Raw genomic sequence first — 27,999 nt, 5'->3', positions numbered from 1 at the left:
TCTTGTGGAGAGTGCTCTTACCTGCTGAGCCATACCTCAGCCCCTTTGGGTAACTTTTTTAAATTAAAATTTTATGTGTGTGAGTGCTTTGCTTACATATATGGCTGTGCACCACATGTGTGCCTAGTGCCCATACAGGCAAGAAAAGGTTGTTGGATGCCCTGGTGGTTGTAAATTACATAGGGGCTATGAATGGAACCCAGGGCCTCTGGAGAGCAGCCAGTGCTCTTATCTGAGCACTCGCCAGCCCGAGTGATATTTTTTAAAGCAGGTATTCAAAAGTGAGTTGCCACTTTCTTATAATGTTTATGTTTATGAACCATAATTCCTTCTTTTGTTTTTATTGGAAAGGCACTTATAAAATTATACACTAAGCAATTAAATAAGAATATTGTTTTTTTATGAAATATCAAACATTATAGGATGATACTTATATTCTACTTTTCCCCATCCCATTTTTACACCTTTTATATTTTTTTGTTTTGGCCAGTGAGAAAAACAGCATAGAGGGAATAGGCGTTGCCTCCAAGCCTGATGACCTGAGTTCAGTACGCAGGACCCACATGGTAGAAAGAGAGGACTGATCTTGAAAGTTGTCCTCTCACTTCCATACATACATACTTAGAGACACATGCATATAAAAGCATTTAATAAATTGAAATTTATTTTATAAATGTTTTTGCATGAGTACTTATATTCAATATGTGATGTATTTTTCTGCAACTTATTCATGAAAGCTTCACCATACGTAATGTGTTTATGTATTATGTATGTGAAATTTAACCGTCATTTTTATATAATTTTTCATAAATATATGAAGTTTCTAAGTGAAAGTTTGTTAAATTTTTATAAAACATTTTATTCATATAGTAAAATATGTTAAAAACTGGTCAATTTTAGTGTTATCCATGTTAGCAATAAAGAAGCATAAAAATGCTTAATGGTGGAGCACTTGCCTGCCATACACAGGCCCTGGGTTTACTTCCATTGCCGTCACTTGGCTGTCATATATATGGCCTCCCATTACCAGCAAAGCAAAACAAAGCGAACACGAAGTATGTTCCAGTCTAATAGCAAACTCACACAGACAGAAATCGGGCCCTTAACGTAATGATCAAGCTCCAGGCCACAAGAATATCCATCATGTTGTTTTTTGAGGATGATCACATGTGTTCTCTTGCAGGTGTGAAATTCCTGCTTGTGGCCTTTTGAACCATTGGTGAGCCATATTAAACATTGAATTTCTAGTATATCACTATGTTGTTGTTCCCTTGACCTGGATAGCTGGCATTTCTAGGTTGATAGATAAAGTTGGGTATAGTTAGCCTCTAACTGTACTCTATCCACACTGCAAGCAGGAATGATTTCAAATGAGCATCTTATGAGTAATTACAGTAGAGTTGGATAATGCATTGACTGGACCCCTTTCAATCTTTATTTCAATCTGACATATTTTTCAATAAAAAATGAATTTGTGTGTGTGTGTGTGTGTGTGTGTGTGTGTGTGTCATTACTTCTGTGTTGCCCTTCTTGTGAAAATGAGACTTTGTAATGGGATGATAGCCCATGTTTCTCATCAATACTTGTGTCATTCTTTGAAAGAAATTTGAACAGAGCAATTAAGTCACTTTAATGGAACTTGACTGGCAAGGAAAAAAATGTTTTAAAATACTGATTTCTTTGCTGAGTTGTAGTTCAGTTTGTAGAACACTTGCCTAGCATGCACTAAGCCCTGTACTGCACAAACCAGGTGTGATGGGACACGCCTGCCATCCTGCACTCGCGGTGTGGTGAGGCATGCCTGCCATCCTGCACTCGCGGTGTGGTGAGGCATGCCTGCCATCCTGCACTCGCGGTGTGGTGAGGCATGCCTGCCATCCTGCACTCATGCTGTGGTGAGGCATGCCTGCCATCCTGCACTCGCGGTGTGGTGAGGCATGCCTGCCATCCCTGCACTCGCGGTGTGGTGAGGCATGCCTGCCATCCTGCACTCGCGGTGTGGTGAGGCATGCCTGCCATCCTGCACTCGCGGTGTGGTGAGGCATGCCTGCCATCCTGCACTCACAGTGGGGAGAGGGGTGGGAGGGGACAGGAGCAGCTACATAGTGAGTTCAGTCTTTAAAAACAAGATCAATCTGCTTACTTAAATATTTGTTTTTGGACAAGTCTTTGCCTTTTTTGTGAACAAGTTAATTGATTTTCATTAATTTTGTTTAACTGTAGATACCCTTTGCATAAAATTTTACTAAATACTACAAAATAATGTTCTTCAGCACTGTTAAAATGTCCAGGGTCTTGCTGTGTTAGGAGTTTACTTCTGCAAAGTCTTTAAACTTATTATACAAGGGTAGCTGAGTAACTTCCTTTCCCTGTTTTTCATTCATAGTTGATAAACTATTATGTCTTTCTATTAATTAGTAAATGTATACATTTCATTTTTAAAGCTTATGTGGCTTAAATATTGGGAGAGGAACTGAAAACAATTCTGAGATTATATTTGTTGGGGATATTAACCGTAACAGAAAAAAGCAATGAGAGAGAGAGAGAGAGAGAGAGAGAGAGAGAGAGAGAGAGAGAGAGAGAGAGAGAGAGAAAGAGAGAGACAGAGACAGAGACAGAGACACAGAGACACAGAGACAGAGACACAGAGAAAGTGCAAGCTAACAAACACGCTAAGAGAATTTTAGTGATAGTCTTTCTCCATAACCAGAAAAGAGTCTTTAAAATAATCTATAGTTTGAAAATACTCTGCTTTTTTATTTCAGTAGTAGTCTTAATATCAAAGTTATGTTAAAAGTTTGCTTCTGTGTTTATCTCAGGTTTCTATATTAGGTTTGGCTTAAGATCAGACTTCAGACAATGAGCTAACAGTACTAGGTGATGCTTACGTCAAGGCACTGCTGCTGTAGACAGACAGTGATGACATGTTTGGCCTAACATTTTAACTAAGCTTTAACTTAAGTATGATTTTTTTCCTCTTGATTTATAGGTTGTGGAATGAAATGTGGGATTAGCAAAGACACTGTAACTGATCAAATCCTTTTCACTTGGAAGTTTCCCAGGCTTGGGTCAAGTTGTATTAGAGTCCATTTATCACGTCGATTCCTTTTTTTAACTCAGGCTCAATATGTTATTTTATTTTTTAAAATTAACCTTTATTTTTATATGTATTGATGTTTTGCCTGCACATATGTCTGTGCGCCATGTATCTGCAGTGCTTGTGGAGGTAGAAGGCGGCATCACATCCTCCGAGATGGGAGTTATAGGTGGGTGGGAGCTGCCATGTGATCAGCCAAACCTGGGTCTTCTGCAGGAGCAACCAGTGCTCTAACCACTGAGATAGCTTTCTAAACTTGATAGTTTATTTCTTAAAAGATGCTTTTGTAGGCAGGCGTGGTAGTACATTGCCTTTAACCCCAACACTTGGGAGGAAGAGGCAGGTGCACCGCTGTGAGTTCGAGGCCAGCCTGGTCTATGAAGTGAGTTCAGGACAGCAAAGGCTACACAGAGAAACCCTGTCTCAAAAAACAAAACACAAACAAAGATGCTTTTGTAAGATTTCACTTGTCTGTTTTTTCTGATAGATCTTTTCAGCTATGGAATCCAAGGCACACTGTGGCAGAATATCTAGCTGTGCTAGCAACTGCACGTGTGGCATTGGAGAACTCTAGGACTTTAGCAGAGTTGGAATGACAAATATCTTGAACTGATCCTCGGTTCTTCCTTAAGATCATCTTGCTTTCACTCCAGTGAATGAATTATTTGCTTAACAAACATTGACTGGCATAATACACATGATTTAGGTTCTTGGTATAGAAACAAATATATGGAGTGGTTGTGCGCTAGCAGAATTGTGTTCAGCATACGAAAATACGGCTGAGTGGTTCTCTGCACATGTAATATGTGAATTGTGTATTATAGTGAACTAGGTAGAACTGGCTAGGAAGACAAGACAGAGAAAGCCTTTTTAGATAGAGAAAATGGAGCGAGGAAATGACAGTGAATGAGCTGCCTGTGGTGAAGTGGCTGGCATGCTAAGTATTGCCCATATAAGTCAACTCACAAGGAGCAAAAGTTTATGCTGGCCCATGGCTTCAGTCCATGGTAAGCTGTCTACATTTCTGGCATGTAGTGAGACAGACACTGTGGTGGGGAACCCGAGATGAAGGCTACTTACGAGGCCCAGGAACATGGCTCAGTGGGTGGAGGCACCTGTTGCCAAACGTGACGAACCTGAGTTTGATCCCCAACACCCACATTGTGGAAGGAGAGAAGTGATGCAGGTTCCCCTGACCTTCACATGCACCTGTGCACACACACACACACAGGTACACATAAACAATAAACAAAATGCCATAAAGGTGTGAGAGCGAGTTGTGAGAGGAAAGGCTAGACATTTAAAAAAATTTTTTTAAATTTATGTGCATTGGTGTGAGGGTGTCAGACCTTAGAGTTACAGACAGTCGTGAGCTGCCATGTGGGTGCTGGGAGTTGAACCCGGGTCCTTTGGAAGAGCAGGCAGTGCTCTTAACCACTGAGCCATCTCTTCAGCCTCAGACTAGACATTTTTTTAAAGACAAGCTATGCACCTCCCAGAAGATGGGGAGAAGATCCCCCACTGTTGCTCCTTCGAGTATATGACCTCAGTGACCTACCATCTGCCCACTAGCTGCCTTCTGCAGGCTGTAGACCACCTTACATTGTACACAGACTGGTGACGAGGTATTTTACATGTGAGTATTTAGGGGACATTTAAAGTCCAAACAATAACAGCTGTCACATCAGGGATGTAGAGTAACTCTAAGGTTAGAAAATTAGATTTTATCCAAAATACCTTTAGATAAGTTACTGAAACATCAAATGCGTTTAGAAGTAGCATAGACACTAAGACAGCAGATTTGTGTTTATGTACATGAAGTGATTCTGTGACAGTCTGCCGTTCTGCTTCTCACACACAGGGTCTATCAGCAGTGCTTAGAGAATGTGCTAAGAGTACAAATCTTGGGCCTGTAGACATGGCTGAGCAGTTAAGAGCACTGGCTGTTTTTCCAGAGGACCAGGTCTTGATTCCCAGCACTCAAATGGTGGCTCACAAGATTGTAACTCCAGTTCTAGGGAATGCTGTGCCCTCTCCTGGCCTCTGCAGCCGTTTCATGAATATTGTGATAAGACGTAAATACAGGCAAAACACCAATACACATTATTTTTTTTTTAAACTTAAAAATTTTGCTTGGCATGGCAATATATGTTTTTAAAAGCCCAGCACCTGGGAAGCAGAAGTAAACAGATCTCTGTGAGTTCAAGGGTAGCCTGGTCTACACAGTGACTTCCAGGCCAGCTAATGCTATATAGTAAGAATTTGTCAAAAATGTGTGTGTGTGTGTGTGTGTGTGTGTGTATCAGAGACAGAGAAGGGGAGAGAAGAAACGTTTTTTTGGCAGCACCATAATTAAGTTCTTATTTTTTCTTTTTGTGCACCAAACAAGTTTAATGTAGACATCAAGCGTGCATGCACGCACGCACGCACACACACACACACACACACACACACACACACACACACGCACACCTACACCTAATAAGTGAGCTATGATCTATCACAAAACAGGTTTTTTCTTTTCTTTTCTTTTCTTTTTTTTTTTAATAGTTTTTTTTTTTCTTAAACTCCCCCCCTCCCTTTTTTTAAATTAGGATCTCACTCTGGTTTGCCTGGAATTTGACAGAGATCTGCATTTAACTCCCAAGTACTGGGAGTATAAACAGGCACCACCATGCCCAGCTGCTATATTACTTTTAAAAAGTACATTTGTGTGTGTGTGTGTGTGTGTGTGTGTGTGTACAAAGAAACGTTCATGGCATACAGGTTGAGGTCAGAGACAACTTGGAGTCAGTTCCCTTTTTGACCATGTGGGTCTTCATCTCTCCAGTCCTGCTATATCATCTTTTACAGTTTGTATTCTCTGCTGAAAGTTCAAGTTGGTCATTATTGCCTTAAATGCAGTAAGTTTATATTTTACATTATCATGATTCAGTAGAAAGAAATGCTTTGAGTTGCAAAATATGTAACAATCATATAGAAAATTATAGGCTATGCACCGACATAGGGAAGGGGGATTGGGGTGAAAGTGGGAGGGAGGGAGGAATGGGAGGATGCATGGGATGGGATAGAAAATGAGATGTAATAGGAATTATTTTTAATTTTCAATAAAAATGTGTTATTATTAAAAAAAAAAAAAAGAAAAGAAAATTATAGGCTATGGTAGCCTAGCACTAGAGAATGAAACTTCTGACTACTTTAAACACACGTTTAGTTTTCTTCACATAAATGAATGTCTTTTGTAGTTACTAGGTGAATTTCAAAAGATGTGCATGTGTGTGTGTGTACACGTGAGAATGTGCATGCACATGCAGGCACCTGCAGAGGCTGTCAGGATCCACTGGAGCTGCAGTTAGCGGTGGTTGTGAGCTGTTCCTCATCAGTGCTGGGGCCCGAGCTCTAGATTCTGCAGAAGCAGCCAGTACTCTTAACTGCCGAGCAAGCTCACCAGACCCAGGCTGCTTTTTATTTTCTTTAAAGGGGGAGAAAAATATGAATCACAGAAATTATAAGTGAATAAACTTAATACTGATTTTAGGTCAATTTCAAGGAATGGATTTTATAAAATTGTAAACATTTCTTTTAAAATTGTCAAATAGAAGCTGGGCACAGTGGCACATGCTTGTAATCCTAGCACTCGGGGAGGCAGAGGCAGGCGGATCTCTGTGAGTTCAAGGCCAGCCTGGTCTACAAAGTGAGTCCAGGACAGTCAAAGCTACACAGAGAAACCCTGTCTTGAAAAAACAAAAACAAAAACAAATCTTAATTGGAGATATTTAAATGATTCTACAAAGACCATATTAACATTGTATCTTTTAATAGAATATCAGATTCAATGAATTAAAGGAATATTATTTAGTGTATTGTGTTTTATGCTATAATTTTAGATGTGAGGTGTTGGTAACTTGTTTAAAATTAGATTTAAGATGAAGACTTTCTTCTTTTGGGCTGTCTATACCTATAGTAGCTAGATTCACAAAATCCTGAAACCTAAAACCACCATTTTACTAGAATCTTGGGGTCCCCTTTAGAGAGTTCTTTTGAGCATGACAGTTGTATTGTCTGTGTCCTGTCTCAACATGTCCATTGTTCATCTCAGCTATAGGAAGTAAGTCTATCAGCCTGTAGATTATTCAAACTTAGGTAGATGATACTACTGAGGGCATCAATACAAAGAGTCCCTAAGACCATCCCCTAAGTTCATCTAGGGTATTTCTGTCATTTTTTTCTCCTAACACATTTTTGGTACTTTTTATGAATATAAATTCATAATTTAGGCTACTCCAGGAAATAAAAGAGAAATTACTTATTTTCTTCATATTTTATATCCCTTATAGCATAATGCCTGTAATAATACAGGTTTAATAATACATACTGAAAATTAGAAAAATCTCTACATAAATTATATCCTTATTTGCTCCAGGAGTATGAAGCTCGAACAGGGAGGACCTGTAAAGTACCACCTCAGTCTTCAAGACGTAAGAATTTTGAGTTTGAGCCACTTTCTACCACTGCCCTGATTCTTGAGGACCGACCATCGTAAGTATTTAGTGATCATTAGGTGCATTATTTGTATTTAAACTTAGATTTAATTGTTCTTACTATTTCACTTAAAACCGAACTATAGGGGCCTAGAGAGATGGCTTAGTGGTTAAGAGCGCCACCTGCTCTTCCAAAGGTCCTGAGTTCAATTCCCAGCAACCACATGGTGGCTCACAACCATCTATAATGTGATCTGATGCCCTCTCTGGCCTGCAGTGTGCATGTAGGCAAAACACTGTATACATAATAAATGAATTAAAAAAAAAACCAACAACAGCCCCCACCCCCAGAACTATAGGACGGAACTTGTTTTGTTTTGAGATAGATTCTCGGTTAGGCTGGACTTAAACCCAGTTTCTTCCTGCTATACCTCCCAGTGTTGGAATTATAGGCATCCATCATCATATATCCTAAACCAAAAGGAAAAAACATGTTATTGATGTTCAGGCTTTATCTATACATTCTCACCGTGAAGTCCTGGCTGTCCTGGAACTGACCGTGTAGACCAGGCTGGCCTCGAACTCACAGAGATCCACCTCCCTCTGCCTCCAAGCATGCATATGGTGTACAGACACATGCAATCAAAACACTCATACACAAAATAATAATGTAATTTTAAAAAATTATTCTTAAGGCTTGGGCTACAGCTTAGGGATAGAGTGTGTGTTTGGACTGTGCAGAGCCCTGGGTTCAATCCCCAGCCAAATTGGATAGATTTGGGTGTGAGAATTATCTGGACATGACATACACCTCCCTATTGATCACCATAGTTGATCAGGCTGATTCGTTTCGCCAGGTGGATGTCTGTCACTTACCCTCCACGTGTGTTTAAGGGTTCCTTCAGGTATTGCCACTAGCAGGAAAACAGAGAGAGAGAGAGAGAGGGAGAGAGAGAGAGAGAGAGAGAGAGAGAGAGAGAGAGAGAGAGAAGAATGCAAATTTGACCAGTGCCATTTTTGTGGGCACTAGGTCAAGACCTCCAGGGACTGACCCTGTGGCTTATTTTCCTTACATAATTAAACATAGAACTTGTGACCTGTGTCTAGGGCCTAGAGAAGGATCTGTGGCAAGCATAAAGGTAGATTCTGTTGGTGGAGGATGCAGAGTACACAGGGCCTCCTTCATAGAGGTGCATTCTACTTACTTGGGAGACAAAGCTCAGGGTTAGGGTCTAAACGGCTCAGGATCTGGGGGGATTCAGGAAAGCTGGCTCACAGCAGAGAAAAAGACCATCAGGGTGACTGACCACTTTTCACTCTGGCATTCTAGGGGACTGGGTGTTATTCATTTTCTTTTATTAAAGAAAATAGGCCCACATAATTGAAAATCTTGGTTTTTCCAGTGTTTATTCTTTTTGTTTGTTTATTTGTTTTCGAGTCACAGTTTTTCCAAGTAGCCTTGGATGTCCCGGAACTCTCCCTATAGACCAGATTGGCCTGGAACACAGAGATCCGCCTCCGCTGGGATTATCCAGTGCTTACTCTGCTTCCTACACATGAGTGTCCTTCCCAATGCAGTGCGCTTAGTTGAAAAGCACGGCCTTCCCTGATGGAGGAGGACAAGTGTTTAAGTAGTTACACCCCACTCACCCCCTGTTAGAAGCTCCAAATGATTTAGCAAGTTTATTCTCAATTTTTCCGTTGATTTATTATTTTTTTCTTAAAGCATTATGTTTGCTTATTTAGATTTTTCGAGACAGGGTTTCCTCTGTGTGACAGCCTTGGCTGTCTTAGACTCACTTTATAGACCAGGCTGGCTTCAAACTCATAGCAATCCACCTGCCTCTGCTTCCCAGGTGCTGGGATTAAATGTATGCACCATCACGCCTGCACCTTTCTTAAAACATTTTAAGAATTTGGTAATGGGAGCTGGGAGTACTGCCTTCAGCTGTTATTCCAGCACTCGAATGGCTGAGGCGAAAGCATTACCTGAGTTACAGGCCATCCTATTCGAAATAGTGAGATTTGTGCCAATCCTGGGGTATGCAGTGAAGTTCCCGGTTCCATTCTCCTTCTCCCCACCCCTATACTTAGTTATGAGACCATGTAAAAGTTTCATTTCAGACTTCCAGGTATAAAAATGTACCAGACCAATCCCAAGATTCCTTTCTCAGAAGAGTCATTTGCAGGAAAGCAAGCATGAGTAGATGCGTAAGGAAAGAATATTTGGTTGAGAATCTTCAGATAGACTCCTGGCTAGCTAGCTAGCTTGAGTTTCCATCCTAAGTTTCTAAAATTCACCTAAAATAGAATGTGGATTTTTACTAAGAATATAACTTTTTTTCTCCCAAGAAGCTCATCCAGTGTTTGGAACAAACCCTTTGCATCTTAGTCTTTTATACTGCACACGCCTCCTCCTGGCGCGCTTTGTTACCTTTGCTCAGGTTAGTGTCTACCTGGAATGCGGCCTCCCAATTAATGCTGTTTCCATTCTAATAAGTGCTAGGATGGATCTTTATGTTGAGTCTCTGTTGACATTGTCACTCTTCCAGTGTATCACTTCAAAAAAAGTCGTCCTTATTTCTTTATTTTAGCTTATGTGTTTAGATGTTTTGCCTGCATGTGTGTCTGGTGCCTGCTGAGGCCAGAAGGAGGGATTGAGCCCACTGGAACCAGAGTTAGAGTTAGGAGCCACCATGTGGGTGCTGGGAATCCAGCTAGGGCTTTTAACCTCTCAGCCATCTCTCCAGCCCCTGTATCTACTTCTTATGGCACACTGCTCAAACTTCTGGAAATGATAGGATTTGAAATTGGCTTGAAATAATATTATATGCATAGTAATTGTGTGTGATTTCAGTCTACCAAAATTATATTAACACATCAAGAAGGACTTTTTTGTTTGTTATTCTATTAATCTAAAATCAATACAGTGACTAACTAGAGTAAGTATTGGAGCTGGTCCTCCACCCCCACACATCTGATCATCTATAATCTAGAGGTTAAATGTGATCGTTGGTCTCTGTTCCGTTCAACTCTGACTTGCTATAATGAATTCTTCTTAAATTTGAACGAGGCTGTTCTAGAAAGGAAATTATTTATGTGACTTATATAATTGTCATTTAAACCAACCAATTATAGTTGTCACTTAAAGACAACCAAATTGTCTTTAAAGGGTGCTTGAATATGGGGATGCATAATTATTCATCACTTATCTCTACTTCACTGAGTTGAAAAACAGGTATAGAGGACTGAGGTAAATGAAAGTTCAGTGCTATGAAGGATGAAGCCAGATGGTAACCCCTGGCTTACCTTCCTCTCCCAGAGTTCCTGGTGACAGATTTGGGTAAGATAACACTTATCCAGTCAGAGGCTGAGAAGCTGGAGCAGAGACCTTAGCAATTTTGTAGGTTTTTGTTTGTTTACCTGTTTTCTGTTTGTGGACAGGTTCAAGTTAGACAGCTTTTGTTTTGAGATAGAGTCTTATTATATAACCCAGGCTGGCCTAGAACTCAGTTTGTAAACTGGAGTGACCTCAAGCTGACAGAGATCCGCATGCCTCTGTCTCCTGAATGCTGGCTTACTTTTGAATTCAACTGATTACAGTGACATTTTCTTAGCTGTGAGATGCCATCTGTGAGAGCAATCACCTGAGAAGAAAAAGGGAGCCTCAACTGAAGACTTATCTCTAGCAGACTGGCTTGCTCACATGTCTATGAGGTATTTTCTTAGTTACTAGTTACTGCAAGAGGGCCCCAGTGCTACCCCTGGGTAGGTGATTGTATCAAAAAGCAGGCTGAAGCCGGGCACGGTGGCGCACACCTGTAATCTCAGCACTAGGGAGGCAGAGGCAGACAGATCTCTATGAGTTCGAGGCCAGCCTGGTCTACAAAGTGACTCTAGGAAAGCCCAGGTTACACAGAGAAACCTTGTCTTGAAAACAACAAACAAACAAACAAACAAAACCAAACAAACAAAAAAAGGAAGGAAGAAAGAAAGAGCAAGCAGGCTGAGCATTAGCTGAACCCTTTCCTCTCTAAGTTGCTTTTGGTCAGGATGATCACAGCAACAAGAACACAAAGTCGAGCATTGTTGTTGCAGAGAGCCTACTCTTGTGGTTCCCAGCAGCCATCTCAGGTGGCGACAACTGTAACTTGTTCTAGAGAATCTGATGCCCTCTGGCTTCTGTGGACACCTGCATGCATATAGTGCACATAAACTCACAGAGGTATACATAGCCACATAAAAATAAATCTTAGCAAGAAAAGGAAGTAGGGAATTGTGTTGGAAGCTTTCTCGTACATAAACAGATGTGATAAGATGAGTTTCTTTTCTGAAGGAAATCTGTGGTTGGTTCTTCTGTTTTCCTCTTATTTCCACTTTCAGATGCATCCAGAGCACTGAGTACAGAAGTTTCTTCTCACATTGCATAGGTTGTTGTGATTGAAACTTTCTTTACAGATGGAGGAGTAATACATTCATCACCTGAAATCTCATTTAGAAGTTTTCAAATACATCCTGTAAATTCAGACTTTTATTTTGTGTGTCTTTTCCTCTACTAATCTAATAAAAAATCAAGACATCCTAAGGAATATCCAGATACACTAATGTGTTGCTATGTATCTCTTCAGTTTGTTAAAGAAAAACAATAAACGGAAAACACTAAAACTTAACAACACTTTTTAAAAAGTGTCAGTGGGTAGGAATTCTTCCCATTTTTTCGTCTGGCAATTTGTTTAACAACTTCAACAACAGCCTCAGTTTCTGAGTGCTGAGGCTACATGTGCACTAACACCAAACTGGACAGTAGAACTTATGAAAAGTGCTGGTGAAAGGTAGCTCAGGTGGTGTGACTAAGAATGACTGCAGGAGCTCATTGTCTTACTTAGTGTTCTACTGCTGTGAACAGACACCATGGCCAAGGCAGCTCTTACAAAAGAAATCATTTGATTGGGGCTGGCTTATAGTTTAGAGGTTTAGTCTGTTTTTACCAGGGTGGGGAGCATGGCAGTACATAGGCCGACAGTGCTGGAGGAGAAGCTGAGAATTCTAATTAGATCTGCAGGCAGGAGGGAGAAACACTGGGACTGGCTTGGACTTTTGAAACCCAAAGTCCATTTCCATTGATGCACTTCCTTCAACAAGGCCACACCTAGTCCTGCAAGGCCACAGCTCCTAATCTCTCTCAAATATCACCACTCCCTAATGACTAGGTATGGGGACCATTTTCCTTCAAACCACCACTCATATGTGCCTGGAGGTGGGCTTTGAGTTTTCAAAAGCCCCCACCAGGGCCCAGTCTGTCTATCTGTGTCTGTGTCTGTCCCTCCTTTTCTTCCTCCTTCCATCTCTTTCCCCCATCCCTTCCTTATTTCTTGCCCTGTGGATCAGGATGTAGCTCTCAGCTACTGCCTCAGTGCCATGTCTTCCTGCATTGCACCATGCTCTCTTGCCATGATAGTAAAGGGCTAACTCTGAAACTGTAAGCAAGCTCCAATAAAATGCTTTCTTTTATAAGAGCTGCTTTGGTCGTAGTGTCGCTTCATAGCATAATTGACTAAGACAGTGACACAACATAATACAGGTTTTAAAGTACCATTTTTGAAAGCAACAAGTGGTCACACCATGCAGTGCATTCCATGCATGCTTTTGGGTATCCGTTAGTATTTCTTTGGTTGACTCTAACTTGAACTTCAGTGTGAGGCAAGAATCATATCTCAAGCCCATCTCCCTCTTCTTCCTCAAGAATGGTTAAATCCTATATTTTTAAAACTTATTTTATTTTGTGTTTTACCTGATTGTGTGCCTTGAGCACATGAATGTAGAAGCAGAAGATATCAGATCCCTTGTATCTGGAGTTACAAATAATTGAGCTGGAAATCGAACCCTGGTCGTCTGGAAGAGCCAGTGCTCTTTACCACTAAACCACCTCTTCAGCCTACCCTAACCCTGCCCTATTTGTAAAAGGTAGTGAACTTTTAGGGAAAAAACCACCCTAACATTCTATAAATGTACCGTATTTATTTATTTATTTATTTATTTATTTATTTATTTATTTACTGCATAGCATACAGTCCCCCAGCAGCTGTAGTGCTGAAGCGCTCCTCTTCTTCGAAATGTCAAGGATTGCTGCACATGGTGGCATCAAGCAGAGGCAGACTGATCTTCCTCAGTTCAAGGCCAGCCTGGTCTACATAGAGTTCCAGTGAGGCTCTGTCTCAAAATAAATCAACAACAAAAAGTGACAGTTTACTATATGGTTGATTCAGCTCTGTATTTTTTTTACTTTATTTATTTATTAATTCATCCATATTACATCTCAATTGTTATCCCATCCCTTCTAGCTTCCCATTCCTCCCTCCCTCCCACTTTCACCCTACTCCCCTCCCCTATGACTGTGACTGAGGGGGACCTCCTCCCCCTGTATATATGATCGTAGGGTATAAAGTCTCTTCTTGGTAGCCTGCTATCCTTCCCCTGAGTGCCACTGGGCCTCCCCATCAAGGAGACGTGGTCAAATATGGGGCAGCAGAGTTTGTGTGAAGGTCAGACCCAACTCTTCACTCATCTGTGGAGAATGTCCTGTCCATTGGCTAGATCTGGGTAGGGGTTCGATGTTTACTGCATGTATTGCCCTTTGTTGGTTCAGCTCTGTGTTTTAATAGTTGAATAGCTATTATGCATTAGAGTTTTTCATGTTTCATAACTGGAGAATTCAGCACCAGGACTTAGAGTTAAGTAGTAAACCAGTTATTTGCATATTGTTTTAAGAGTTTGTATCTAATACTTATTTTGAACAGTCGTTTTCAAAATGCTGTAACTGCAATGAAAAAAAAATACCATTTAAGATTGCCTGCAAACATCAATTTCCTAGTGTGTAAGTGGCAGGTCAAAAGTATTGCAATGTTTTGCCATTCTCTTTCCCAGGTCACAACAGTGCTCACTCTTGCTGACCTCTGTGTGGCATCACTTTCCTTCTGCTAGAAGGTCCTTTAACAGCTCTTAGTGCTGCTATGTTGGCAGGAATTATTTTTCTTTTTGAGTACTTTCCTCAGTTGGATTGTGATATGCTTTGGTATATTTTTCATCTTTCCTATTGGGTTTGTCTTTGCCTGTGTAGTCTTATAATTACTAAGAATTTAGACTTTATTTCTTTAAAATTTTGTTGTTGTTCTGTTCCCTCTCTCTTTCCTCAAATGCAAATTAAATATGCATTATGTGTATGAGTGTTTTGCCTGTGTGTATATATGTGCACTGCTCAAGGCCTGCAGAGGTCAGAGGAAGGCGTCGCATCCTTTGGATCTAGAGTTGCAGGTAGACTGTGAGCTACTGTGTGGGGCTGAAGCTCAGTCCCAGGTCCTCTGTACGAGCAACAGCTGCTCTCAACTGCTGAGCTATCTCTCTGTCTTCCTTCTTGTAATTTAAGTTCACTGACATTTTTCTTCAATAATCTAGAAATGTCACTTTATATGTTTCCAATGTTAGAAATTGCATCTTTTTCCTCTATAAATGTTTTCTTTGGGTGTTGGAGATGTACAACAGAGCTTAACATCTGCTATAACAGAGACTCTGGGTTCTCTCTGAAATAGGAAAAAAGGAAGTTTCTTAGCATGTGTGTGATTTCGTGTGTGTGTGTGTGTGTGTGTGTGTGTGTGTGTGTGTGTGTGTGTGTGTGTGTTATAATTATAAAAGCATTTTAAGCCAGTTGTAGTGGCGCACATCTTTAATCAGTACTTGGGAGGCAGAAGCAGGCAGATCTCTGTGAATTTAAGGCCACCCTGATCTACATAGTAAGACTAGGACAGCCAGAGCTACACAGTAAGACCTTGTCTTTCTTTCTTTCTTTCTTTTTTTCTTTTTTTAAAGTTTTTTCCAGACATGATTTCTATGTGTTATTTTGGCTGTCCTGGACTCCCTTTGCAGACCAGGCTGGCCTGGAACTCATAAAGGTCTGCCTGCCTCTGCTTCCCGAGAGCTGGGATTAAAGGCCTGGCGAGACCTTGTCTTGAAACCAAACAACACATGAACTCTGGTGCCCCATATTTGACCAAGTCCCCTGGATGGGGAGGCCTGGTGGCACTCAGAGAAAGGATAGCAGGTTCATAAGAAGAGACTTGATACCCTATGAGCATATACAGGGGGAGGAGGCCCCCCTCAGTCACAGTCATAGGTGAGGGGAGTAAAGTGAAAGTGGGAGGGAGGGAGGAATGGGAGGATACAAGGGATAGGATAACAATTTAGATGTAATATGAATAAATTAATAAAATATATTTTAAAAATAAAAGAAAACAAACAACAACAAAAACTAAACTAAACAAAAAACTGCAAAAAAACAAATCAACAAGAACAAACAAAAAAAGCTCTTTATCATGATCTTACTACAGAATTTTGTTGCCAGTGGCATATCTATGGGTAGACTTTTCTTGTAATGTTCTGTACTTTGCTTCTCTTTTAGTTTTTGTAGCATAACAGACAGTGTACTTTACATAATTGTATAGTAGACCTTTTTATTTTATTTTTTTAATGTTTTTTCTTTGGTCTGATATCAATTATTTGGAATTGGCTTTTTTAAAAGTATTTTTAATTTTTAATTATGTATATGCATGTATGTCTGTATTTGGGTGTGTGCTAATGAGGGCGGGTACCCCTAGAAGCCAGAAGAAGGTGTCAGATTCCCAGGAGCTGGAGTTACAGGCAATTGTGAGGTGCTAGACGTAGGTGCTGGGAACTGAACTTGAGCACGAAGTGCACTTAACCACTAAGCCATTTCTTTAGCCTTGGTGTGATCTTTTTGATCTACTGTTTGTTAGGGCAACTCCAGAAAAGCTTTTAGTCTAGGGATAATTGTTTTTTAGTGAGATAATACTGTTCTAATGTAGGAACCAGGCCTGACTGGGGTGCCTGCCTGTCTTGCTGTTTCATGTCCTGTTTCTAGCATCTTCCATGTCTGTGTTTATCTTGGTTAGCTAGTCATGTTTACTGCTCTGAGAATGCACCCCTCCCTTCCTCGAGACTTTTCCTCCTGTGTGCAATCACCTCTTGAGGGATTTCACGAGGATTCCTGTTTTGCTGCCTATAAGAAGGAGGGGCCAGACGAGAGTAATAAACCGCTGCTGTGGCTGCTGCTCTCTTAGCACGAAGGACCCACTGTGTTATTGTGTGTGTGCGTGTGCATGTGCGTGAGCGTGTGTGCGTGTGTGCGTGTGTGTGTGTGTGTGTGTGTGTGTGTGTGTGCGCATGAGTTAAATCCGCAGTCCCTCGCCCTCGACTTGGTACCGCGGTGGCGCGGGTGCCACATTCTAAGAACTTGGTACTTTGAAAATGTTCTGGAGGCTTTTTTCTGGAGGTTTTGTTTTTTTTTTTTTCTTCACCATAATGTAATTACTCACCCAAGATTTGTGGGAGACATCTCTGTAGGAACCTTCGGTTTATTTTAGCTGTCTTAAATTCCCCAACACCTGTCTCATCAGCCCAGAAAGATTGAAAGATGTGTGACATCAACATATGCATTCCATTCTACTGCTGATACCTGGGAACTCCAGGCAGTAATACCAAAGTTATAGGGCTATATTATATGCTTCCTCATAAAGATCACTTTATTTTGCTACTGGTCATGCATTGCCTGTGAACTGCTATTTCATGTATCTTCTAATTGTTTAAGACAATTGTTAATGTTATTTTTATAAAATGTGTTTGTTTCTCAGCTTCTCTCTTAATCTGTCTATCACCTCCAAAATTGAGACTCTATTAATTATTTGTTAATCAAGCTTCATGGCACAACAGCTGAGCAGTTATTACTCTATTTTTAACTCTCTAGGCTAGTCTGGCCAATGTAAACCCTAGAGATACTAGTACTTTGTGGGTTTCCTTGTTCCAGCTCTCTTTCCTGATATCTCCTGGACCTCTCTCTGTGGCTCAATCTCCTACTTCCTCCTCTAATTCTTCCTTTCCTGGAGGGCAGGAAGTCCAGCCCTATTCCCTCCCCTACTCAGCAATTGGCTGTAAGCTGCTTTATTGACACATCAGGGGACAATTGGGGAGCAGTGTTTACACAACATTGAGGCAGGAAGTTCTCAGAACAAGGATTGCAACCAGCTATGGGGAGACGGTATGGAAATAAGCATTTGAATTACACAATAAGCTTATGCCCATAAAAGAGGGTAAACTCAGCCTCTTCCATTATGGACTAAACAGTCTTAGATTTAATTTCTCCTGGTACAACACACTGGAATCATCTGGTTAACTTGGGAAGAGAACAGGTAGTAGAACATGGAATCTGAGTATTATCAGCCACACATCTTATTTACTATGATTGTATGTGCACACGCACACCCTCTTGTGCAGGTATGTATGTGCATGGCACATGTGTGGAATGCACAGGTCAACTCTCAGGATTCAGTGCTCGTCTTCCATTATGGTTTCTGAGGATTGAACTCAGATTGCCTGGATGTAGTGACAAGCACTTTACCTACTGAGCTACCTCACCAACCGCAGAAATATTTCTTTTTGAATTTTCATATATCTAATTACTAACTCTGTAAAGATGTCAACTGGATAAAGCAAAATATGATATATGTTAAAAGATGAACTATCAAATTTGTAGGGAAAATGTTATTTTAAAATCCTGGTAAGAAGAAAACAGTGATAGTTTGTTACAAAGGTACACCTGTACTTACCTAAGAATTCTACTTCTCAGTATTTACTCAAGAGAAATGAAAGTAGATGTCCAAAAAAATTGACTTTATGCTAGTTCTTTATGCTAGATTTATTCATAAAAGCTCTACACTGGATATAACCACTCAAATGTCCGTCTATGATATATAAATACATGAAATACTTCTCAGCAATTAAAAAGAAAACTTTATATACACCACAGACAATTTTAAAACTCAACTGAAATTGGGTCATAGTGGTACATGCCTTTAATCCCAGCACTCGGGATGCAGAGGCAGGTGGATCTCTGTGAGTTCAAGGCCAGCCTGGTCTACAAATAGTCTGGGATAGCCATGGCTACACAGAGAAACCCTGTCTCAAACAAAAAAGAAAAAACAAAACAACAACAAAGAAGAAATTATAATGTCAATAAACTAGTATGTAGTAGTAGAAATCAAAGATGGGATTTTTATAAGATGTAGATTCATAAAAGTCCTGAGGAAATTTTGTATATATCTTGCTTGGTATGTTTGCTGTATAGGTTTGTCAAAAATCATCAAACCATTCTATTCTTTTTTTAAGACAAAAAAAGAGATTTATTTATGTGTGTGAATACTTGTCTGCAGGTATACATGTTCACCAAGTGTGTGCAGGTACCCATGAAAGCCAAAAGGGGGTATTGGATCCCTAGGCGTTGAAATTACAGATGAGCCACTGTATAGGTGCTTAAAACTGATCCCTAGTCTTCTGCAAGAATTCTGAATTTGTTTTGAAATGCAGAATTCTTTTTATCCTTTCATTTACCTTCTCTTGGTTGCTGAGACAGGGGAGAACAGGCTGACCTCACCTAATACTGTGTCTGCTCATTTTATATTTTCTGTGAAGATAACCTTTAGTTTAGCAAACATTTTTTATATCTGGTTCTTAAAAGGTGGTAAGATTAAGAGTTGTTTGAAAATTTTTTTTTTTTTTTTTACTTTTTTAAAACAGGAATCTTCCTGCAAAGTCTATGGAAGAAGCTTTACGTCATCGGCAAGAGTACGATGAAATGGTGGCTGAAGCTAAAAAACGAGGTATATTTGAATTACAATGCTATAGTTAATTTGCAGATTTTAACTATTTAATTTTATTAGGAATAGAAATCTTATTTTTTTCTAGCATTTTTAAAAATAATTTAGTTTATTTTGGAATTTGTTGTTAGTTTTGGTTTAGGTATTTTGTTTCTATTTTTTTGAGACAGAGTCTCAACTGTGAAGCCACTCTGGCCTTGAACTCATCTTTTTTTTTTTGTTTTGTTTTGTTTTTTTGTTTTTTGTTTTTGGTTTTTTTTTTAAGACAGAGTTTCTCTGTGTAGCCTTGGCCATCCTGGACCTGGACTCACTTTGTAGGCCAGGCTGGCCTCGAACTCACAGCGATCCGCCTGCCTCTGCCTCCCAAGTGCTGGGATTAAAGGCGTGCGCCACCACCGCCTGGTGAGCTCATCTTACATTGCAGGATTCAGCCTCTCTCATTCTAGGATCATAGGTGAGCCGCCATGCTCAGGGTTAGTTTGTTTTGTTTTAAAAGGAGGATTATAAAGATATAATTCATGAGCCTTATTCCTATTGTTTCATTTTATAGTGTTTAGACTTCAGGTCTTTTACATTATAACAATTTGCATGTAATCACAGTCACTCTTCCAGTGTTACTTATAGTTTTCTATATTACTGTGAGAATATAACTTGAAGATAAATTTGCTTTTATAATTAGTAAAGTCTATATAAAATCTGAGTGCTGTTATTTGGTTACAATTATAAATAAATACTCTTATTAGCACAAATTCACATTTTTATCCATTTGTTTTTCCTCCAACCATCCCCACCAAATTATATATATATATACTTTAACAGTGTATACAATATGTGTTGACAATATTTGTCATTATTTGAACATTGGTTGAGTTCATTTTAATACACAGAATTAAAATATTTCCTGAGTTCGAGGCTAGCCTGGTCTACAGTGTGAGTTTCAGGACAACCAAGGCTACAAGATAAACCCTGGCTTGAAAAACCAAACCAAACAAAATAACAAAAACATTTCTAACACAGCAAGTAAGTTTTTATTGACTATTTTGACTTTACTATTTGACTAACAAATCTTGAGAAGTAGATGGAGTATGGCATAACAGAAATAATAATAAATAGGAATCGGAATGTTTTAGGCTCCATCCTACTTTATGTGGCCTCTGATTGTGATACTCTGAATAGGCCACTGTGTTTCCTTAGCTGTAAGACTGGAAGCAGATGACTAGGTTCGGGTTTCAGCCTCTTGTTTAACAACTCTTCTTGAAAACATCTTACATTCAATCTGTGGAGCCAGTGCTTGGCTTCTTGCCTGCTTCTCAGGTTACTTTCAGAGGCACACATGAAACAGAATTTGAAAATAGTTTGGCTAACTTATCTCCTATGAATTCTTGATGATTCTAAAATTTATTTTATGAGTTTTTTGTTTGTTTGGTTTGGTTTGTTTTTTTCCAGACAGGGTTTCTCTGTAAACTAGGCTGTCTTCAAACTCACAGAGATCCACCTGCCTCTGCCTCCTGCTGTCATCAACTGACTTTATAACTTTTGATATATATCCTACGTTTCTCTGTATTTGAGGCAGCTTTTGTTCCAAAATTATCACCTCTTACTCAGAGGTATGTTATTTTGTTTTTTATTCTTTTGGTTTTTCGAGACAGGGTTTTTCTGTGTAGCCCTGGATGTCTTGGACTTGCTCTGTATACCACGCTGGCCTCGAACTCAGAGATCCAGCCTTCCAAGTGCTGGGGTTAAAGGCTTGTGTTACCATGCCTGGCTTGTTATTTTATTTTTTGTTGAGAAATTTTTATTTTGACTTAATTAGTAAAATAAAACACCATGTCAAAAGGTGTTTATATAGTAATAGTGTCATTGGCAAAATCATTTTTAATGTCATATTGTTTATGTTGAGGTTAATAAATCTATTGTATGAAAAATGGCTCTTGGTTAGTTGCTTGCAGTTTTTTTTTTTTAATTAATGGTATTTATTTATTATATATACAGTGCTCTGCCTGCATGTACACCTGCAGGCCAGAAAAGGGCATCAGATCACATTATAGATGGTTGAGAGCCACCATGTGGTTGCTGGGACTTGAACTCAGGACCTCTGGAAGAGCAGTCAGTGCTCTTGACCTCTGAGCCATCTCTCCAGCCGTGCTTGCAGTTTTTTTAATATAAGTATTTTATCAAAAGATTCTATTTTGTAGGTTAAGTAAACAGAACTCTGTGATATAGCCAGCCAGGCGAAGTGTTGCATCCCTGTATTCCCAGCCGTGCTGAGGTGGTAGGAGGAGGAGGAAGTGCATGTGAGGACAACCTGGTTTGCGTAATGAGTTTCAGGCTATCCAGAAAGAGACCTTGTCTTAAGACGTACTAAGGATGTAGCTTAGTTGGGAGAGTGGCTGCCTAGTGTGGGCAGAATCCTGGGTAGAGCCTCAGTATTGCATAAGCCAGGAGTGGTGGCACACACCTGTAACCCCAGCACTTAGGAGATGGAAGCAGCAATGTCAGGAGTTCAGGGTTATTATAGCTTTATAACAAGTTTAAGCCAGTCTGGGCTACTTGAGACTCTGTCTCAAAAAAGTAATTAAAGGATATAGAATGGGGGGAGGGGGAGAAGGAAAAGAAAGATGTAGAATAGCCAGGTAGCATAGGCAGTCTTATGGAACCTTGTCTCAATTAAAACAAAAGACAAAACAACCAGAAAGAAAGAAGTGTAGGCATAAGGTCATTGTGTAACTCAAATGCTGATTGCTGTACCCCTCCCCCATATCCCGTTGCAGTCCTTGTTCTGAGAATCTCTTGTCTTAATGTTGTATAAATTCTGCTCCTCAATTGTCCCCTGATGTGTCAATAAAGCAGCTTACAGCCAGTTGCTGAGCAGGGAGAGAATAGGGCTAGGCTTCCTGCCAGGCAGGGGGGAGGAGTTAGAGGAGTCAGCCACAGGCAGGGGTCCAGAAGACATCAGCAGTGCCCCTGGAGCAGCAAAAGCTACGCAGTGCAGCTATCTCTGGGATATATGCTGGGAGGAAGCCAAATTAACTTAGAGGGTTAAGAATAGAATTAATACTACTCAGTTCTTGTGCTGTGAAGCTTGTTAAAATGATATAATAGAGTCTTAATTATATGTGTGAGAGCTGGGTTAAGACAGAAACAGAAAAAGTTTTATGAAAATAACTCTAACAGAGAAGTAACATAGTAATCTACTGGCCATTTTAAAAAAGTTTTTGCCCTTTATCCCATTACTTTTATATGATAGAAGATGATAATTTAAAATGATGTTAGACAAGGCTTTTGTTTTTCTTTTTTTTCTCCCCCCCCCCCCCTGCTTTTTTTTTTTTTTTTTACTATTAGAAGATTGTTTTTGAAGTGGCCTTGTTTATAAAGACTTAGGTACAAAAGGAAGGAATTTTGTTCTAGTTCATTTGTATTGAAATAATTCTTACTTGTTCAAAACAGAAATTAAAGAAGCACATAAAAGAAAAAGAATAATGAAAGAGCGATTTAAGCAGGAAGAAAGCATTGCAAGTGCAATGGTAATTTGGATCAATGAAATACTGCCCAATTGGGAAGTAATGTAAGTAAGCAGATTTTTCCAGAAGTCTAGTGTGTCTCCAAATATTTCATCTTTTCCAAGTCTATAATCACTTCTCAGCATGTATCTTATGCTGTAGATAAACTATACCATTAACCATTGCCTGAAACTCTTCATGTTGTCCCTGTTCCTTCACAAACGCCTGTCTCTGACACATCCTTTTCTTACTGACCATCCTCTGTGCTGTCCAGTCTTACCTGTCCTCTGAAACCTGTGGAGTAAGTTGACTCAGGAAAATTGCAGTCTTCTGAATTACCATTTTCTTAATTCTAATAAAACACTAATTCTAAAAGATTCATTATTGAAAGAGCTTATTAAATAGGAAAATATATTATAAGGTTCATTTATCAGATGTAAAAAGTGTTTCTAGGCAGGTGGGGTGGCGCACGCCTTTAATCCCAGCACTCGGGAGGAAGGTGCAGGCGGATCAATGTGAGTTCAAGGCCACCTGCTCTACAAAGTGAGTCTAAGACAGCCAAGGCTTCACAGAGAAACCCTGTCTTGAAAATAAAAAAAACAGAACAAACAAAAAAGTATTTCTTAAGTTGAGTATGGTTGTACACGCCTGTAATCACAGAAATCTGGAGGCTGAGACAGGAGGATTGTTCTGAATTCAATGCTATCCTGGTTAATATAGTGATTTCCAGACCAGCAGACCTAGGTAGATAGACAGTATCTACAAATAAATAGGTACATAAGAAAGAAAATGAATAAAAAACCAATTTTAAATGTTCTCTTAACCAAGAAAATATGTGAAATATTAGTTTTCCTCTGTAAAAGTCCTATGGTACTTTGAGGCTAGTATTCTTCTTGCCTTCCTGCCCCCGCAACCCCCTTGGTCTCTTTCTTTTTTGGCTATTTCTATGTATGTTTTATCTTTCCTCTGGACTAAAGGGTTGAAGGATACCTTCTATAATGTATGTAGGATTACATTCACAATTTATTAAATATTGGAAATGTGACAGACACAGGAGTCCTTCTTATCCAGTCTTTTTTGTTTTTTGCTTTTTTTTCTGAGACTGAGTTTCTCTATGTAGCCTTGGCTGTTCAGGACTTGCTTTGTAGACCAGCCTGGCCTTGAACTCACAGAGCACTGCCTGCCTCTGCCTTCTGAGTACTGGGATCACATGCATGCACCACCACACCTGGCTCTCTTATGCACTCTTACTTTTGAAGTTTCAATTCCTTGTAGTCTAAAAATGGAAAATTAGCTAATTAAATGTAAATAAAATTCTAGAAATTAAGTTTTAAGTTGGGTGTTCTTCTGAGAAGCACATTGAAATCTATGCTGCCTTGCCTAGCCCTGGCCATACGTCATCCTTTGTCCAACATCATCATGAGGTAAACACAACCTGCCTTCTCACGCAGTGGCTCTTAGTTATCAGAGCTTCTGTGTATGTTTCAGCGCTTCTATTAAAATAAATACTCCTCTTTTACTTACGTTGGGATGGGTGCTGGCTTTGTCAAAGAGAAGCTGTAAGCTACTTCCTTTCAGTAGAAAAACTAGAAGTACCCTATTTTGAGCCAGTGAGTGAGTGTGTGAGTGTGTGTGTGTGTGTGTCCTTTTAATTATATTTTACTGTTAGCTACTGTTCATCTCTTATTGTGTCCAAATTATAAATTCAATTTTAACACAGTTATATTTTGTAAGAAAAAGTTGTAGTTTGGTACTATTTGTGGTTTTAGAGTTTAGAATGTGTTTCCTGCAGATAAAGAAACATCTCTACGTTAATTTACATTGGAGTCAGTACGTCTATAAGACACTTATATTTTTTACTCACATTTATCTTTCTCAGGGTTTTATTTAGCTCAAGGTTGGAGAAGCTAAGCGATTTGCTCAAGGTTGTACGAAGAGTGGCTGAGCTAGGTTCCACTCTCGGTCTGACTCTAAAGCCTGTACTCTTTCAGTGAGCTACCGTCCTTAAAGCCGAGGGCCTTACCCAGGCCTTCCTCATAGGTCTTTGTTTTGGCCCTGAATTGGCAGTACATTTTGTGTCATTTTTACTTTTAATAACTGTCCATGTGGTTCTGGCTTTCTCATAACTTTTGTATAAGTGGCATCTGTCAGAGGCTGTTCTCTTTAATTTCCCTTAGTCCATCTTTGAGGGCTTTCATGGCTCATAGGTGTGAACTCAAAGGAAAGACTGCATTACATACTTAACACTTTAAATCCTTAAAAATCATCTGATCACTTGGCCATAGGTAAACCATCATGCAACTAGTATTTTTGATATAAAAAGTAACTTTTTCCTTTTTTTCTCCTCCTTTAATTCTAGGCGTAGTACAAGAAGAGTTCGAGAATTGTGGTGGCAGGGATTGCCCCCTAGTGTTCGTGGGAAAGTTTGGAGTCTAGCTGTAGGAAATGAACTAAATATCACTCCTGGTTTGTATTCTATATTCAGTTATTCCCACACATACAAATTATCATCTCCAGAGTTTTATAAGTCATATTAGTAGAGTTGCCATTTAAGAGACACTATCATGTATGTCACTTTCAGAGCATGCCTCACACCCTCCCAAACTTTGTAATAGTTAATGAGTTTTAATATATGTTTTATACATAAGACTTGTGGGCTTTTCTCCTTTAGTTTGCAGCTATCACACTTGTATTCTTGGCATTGAAATCCTACAAACGTAGATGGTTTAAAGCTAGCAAGAGTCAGTCAGTGAAGAGACGGAGATGCTAATCTAGTGCCTGGATGGACAGTCTCCCTCTGTGTTCACACAGTACACAATGTCCCGAGAGAACTTGATTTTTTTTCTGCCCCTGCTGAATGTTTATCCAAACATTCAGAGTGTTTAGAGCTTGGGGTTTTGTTTTGGTTTTTGTTTCCTTTAATTTTTTAAGTTAACAAAGTAAATGAAATGGGTTTCACTAAGCAGTTTTGTTGTGTTATGTTGTTTAGATTTTACTGTTAAAAGCTTGGCCAGGCATAGTAGCTCTGTCTGTAGCCACAGTGCTGGGGAGACTGTGGCAGCTCTGCTGCAGTTTGGAGGTCAGTTGGGCTACATAGTGAGTTGTAGACAGTTTCTATAGAATCTATATCAGAAAACCCAATACTAATAATGATAAAGTTTAGAAAAAAAGACTTTCAACGAATTCTCTTATTTTCTTCTTAACTCACTTCTCTCTCTCTCTCTCTCTCTCTCTCTCTCTCTCTCTCTCTCTCTCTCTCTCTTGTTTTTTTGTTTTTGTTTTTTTGAGACAGAGTTTCTCTGTGTGTATCCCTGCCTGTCCTGGACTCATTTTGTAGACCAGGCTGGCCTTGAACTCACAGAGATTCACCTGCCTCTGCCTCCTGAGTGCTGGGATTAAAGGCGTGTGCCATCCTGCCTGGCCTTTAAGTCTCTTAAAACCTTGACATGAAGTAAAATGCTAGCTTAGTTTTGATGAGTTAAAGAAAAGGTTTAAATAGGATAATACAAAAAATTTGTTTAAAGCTGGGCTTGGTGGCACACACCTTTAACCCCAGCACTCTGGGAGACAGAGGCAGAACTCATCTCTGTGAGTTCGAAGCCAGTCTGGTCTACAGAGTGAGTCCAGAACAGTCAGGGCTACACAGAGAAACCCTGTCTCAAAAAAAATCAATATGCCTGTGGTCCCGCCAGTGTAATGTCAGCACGTGAGACAGAAACAAGAACGTCAGGAGTTCAAGGTTGTTCTGTGCTATATAGTTGAAAGGCTACATGAAATTGTTTCAAAAAAAATTTTTTTAGCAGAATAGGTACCAATCATCCTGAGTGATGGTGTTAACACTAGACAGTTGGACAGTTAACCTAACACCGTAGATGACTGAGCTCTAATAGTAAAAGTAGTATATTGTCTGGCTAGGGGTGTGACTCTGTGTGTAAAGCATTTACCTAGCAAGACTGTGACTCAGGGCTTGGCCCCAAGGACTGCATAAACTAGGCATACCTGCAATCCCAGAGCTCAGGAGGTTAAGATAGTAGGACAGCAAGTCCAGGGTCATTCTCAGCTACGTAGTGAGTTCAAGACCTGTTTGGACTACATGAAACATTTTCTCAGAAAGAAAGCAAGGAAGGAAGGAAAGAAGAAAGGGTGTAAAAGAAAACATATTGTTACTGTTACTTTTTTAAGTACACATGTACTATTTATTGAAAGAAATACAAGCAATAATATAAACTTTAAATGTTTGCCACACAAACTATTCTTGGTTGTACTGTCAGTACCGTTTGGCAGTAGTATAACATACTCAATGGTTTTCTCTGTGCTGGGCAAGTCAACATACATGTTAAATCATTATCAAAGCACTTGCTTTTAGTCTCAGACTAAGACATTAAAGTAAAGTGAAATACTTACAGGGAATGACTGAAGGTAATTTAGAAATATTTCCAAAATATCTAAAGAATAAAACCTCTTAGGACCAGTGAAACAGCTTTCCAAGTCAGCGTACTCACAGTGAAAGCTTGATGACCTGAGCTTGACCCCTGGAGCAGGGGACTTGGAAGAAGGACCCACTCCACACAGCTGCCTTGCCCTGGCTTCTGTACATGCCCAGGACTCACGCTGCCCCTATAACAATTAATACATTTGAATTAAAGAAATCATTGATCTATTTATTTCAGTTCTAAGAATCTGCTAGAAGGAAATCTTAGTATTGGGTTCAAAAGGTTTTTACGAGGATCTTCATTGTTGTAATCAGCATTAATATGAAATTGGATAAGATTATGAAAACACAAATGTCTGTTTTTAATCACTAAAGTGATATCGACTGTAGATATTAAGGTTATTGTGACCTTTAGAAGGTGATTTTTCTCCAGAGGCAGGGGTGGAAGGATCTCTGAGCTTGAGGTGAGCCTGCCCTACATAGTTTAGTTTCAGGCTATTCAGAAGCTGTGTAGGGAGACCCTGCCTCAAAAAACAGTTTATTAAAATTTTTTCAAAAGTACCATATAATAAGGATTTTAAAAGTAGAATTGGAGTTAAGACTTTTTCATGTAGATTTTAATACTAGCGTTAAGAGAAAGGTATGAAGGAAGAAAGTAAGACACTCGAGAACATAGGTGCCACACAGCATGGTCCTTTTACTTTTAAAAACAGAAAACTTAGGGCTAGAGAGATAGATGGCATAGCAGTAGAAAACACTAGTTCTTGCA

The 27,999-nt window shown here is 39.6% G+C and overlaps 1 protein-coding gene across 3 annotated transcripts in view; it reads left to right on the top strand.

Annotated features, from left to right (window-relative positions):
• TBC1D12 (TBC1 domain family member 12) overlaps window positions 1–27,999 on the top strand; it is an 83,432-nt gene that overhangs the window by 33,825 nt on the left and 21,608 nt on the right. For 2 of the 3 annotated variants that reach the window (XM_084754944.1, XM_084754946.1), the window contains exons 3-6: window positions 7,521–7,636; window positions 19,219–19,301; window positions 22,746–22,863; window positions 25,158–25,264. In XM_084754944.1, the coding sequence (XP_084611070.1) occupies window positions 7,521–7,636; window positions 19,219–19,301; window positions 22,746–22,863; window positions 25,158–25,264 (424 nt within the window). The remainder of the gene's footprint in view (window positions 1–7,520; window positions 7,637–19,218; window positions 19,302–22,745; window positions 22,864–25,157; window positions 25,265–27,999) is intronic. The other variant, XM_084754945.1, reaches the window with a different exon arrangement.

This window comes from Acomys minous (genome assembly GCF_964271855.1).
Source record: "Acomys minous genome assembly, chromosome: 2".
Classification (NCBI taxonomy): Eukaryota; Metazoa; Chordata; class Mammalia; order Rodentia; family Muridae; genus Acomys; species Acomys minous.
The sequence above is the reverse complement of the archived record's forward strand: the minus strand, read 5'-3'. Positions and strand labels throughout refer to the sequence as shown.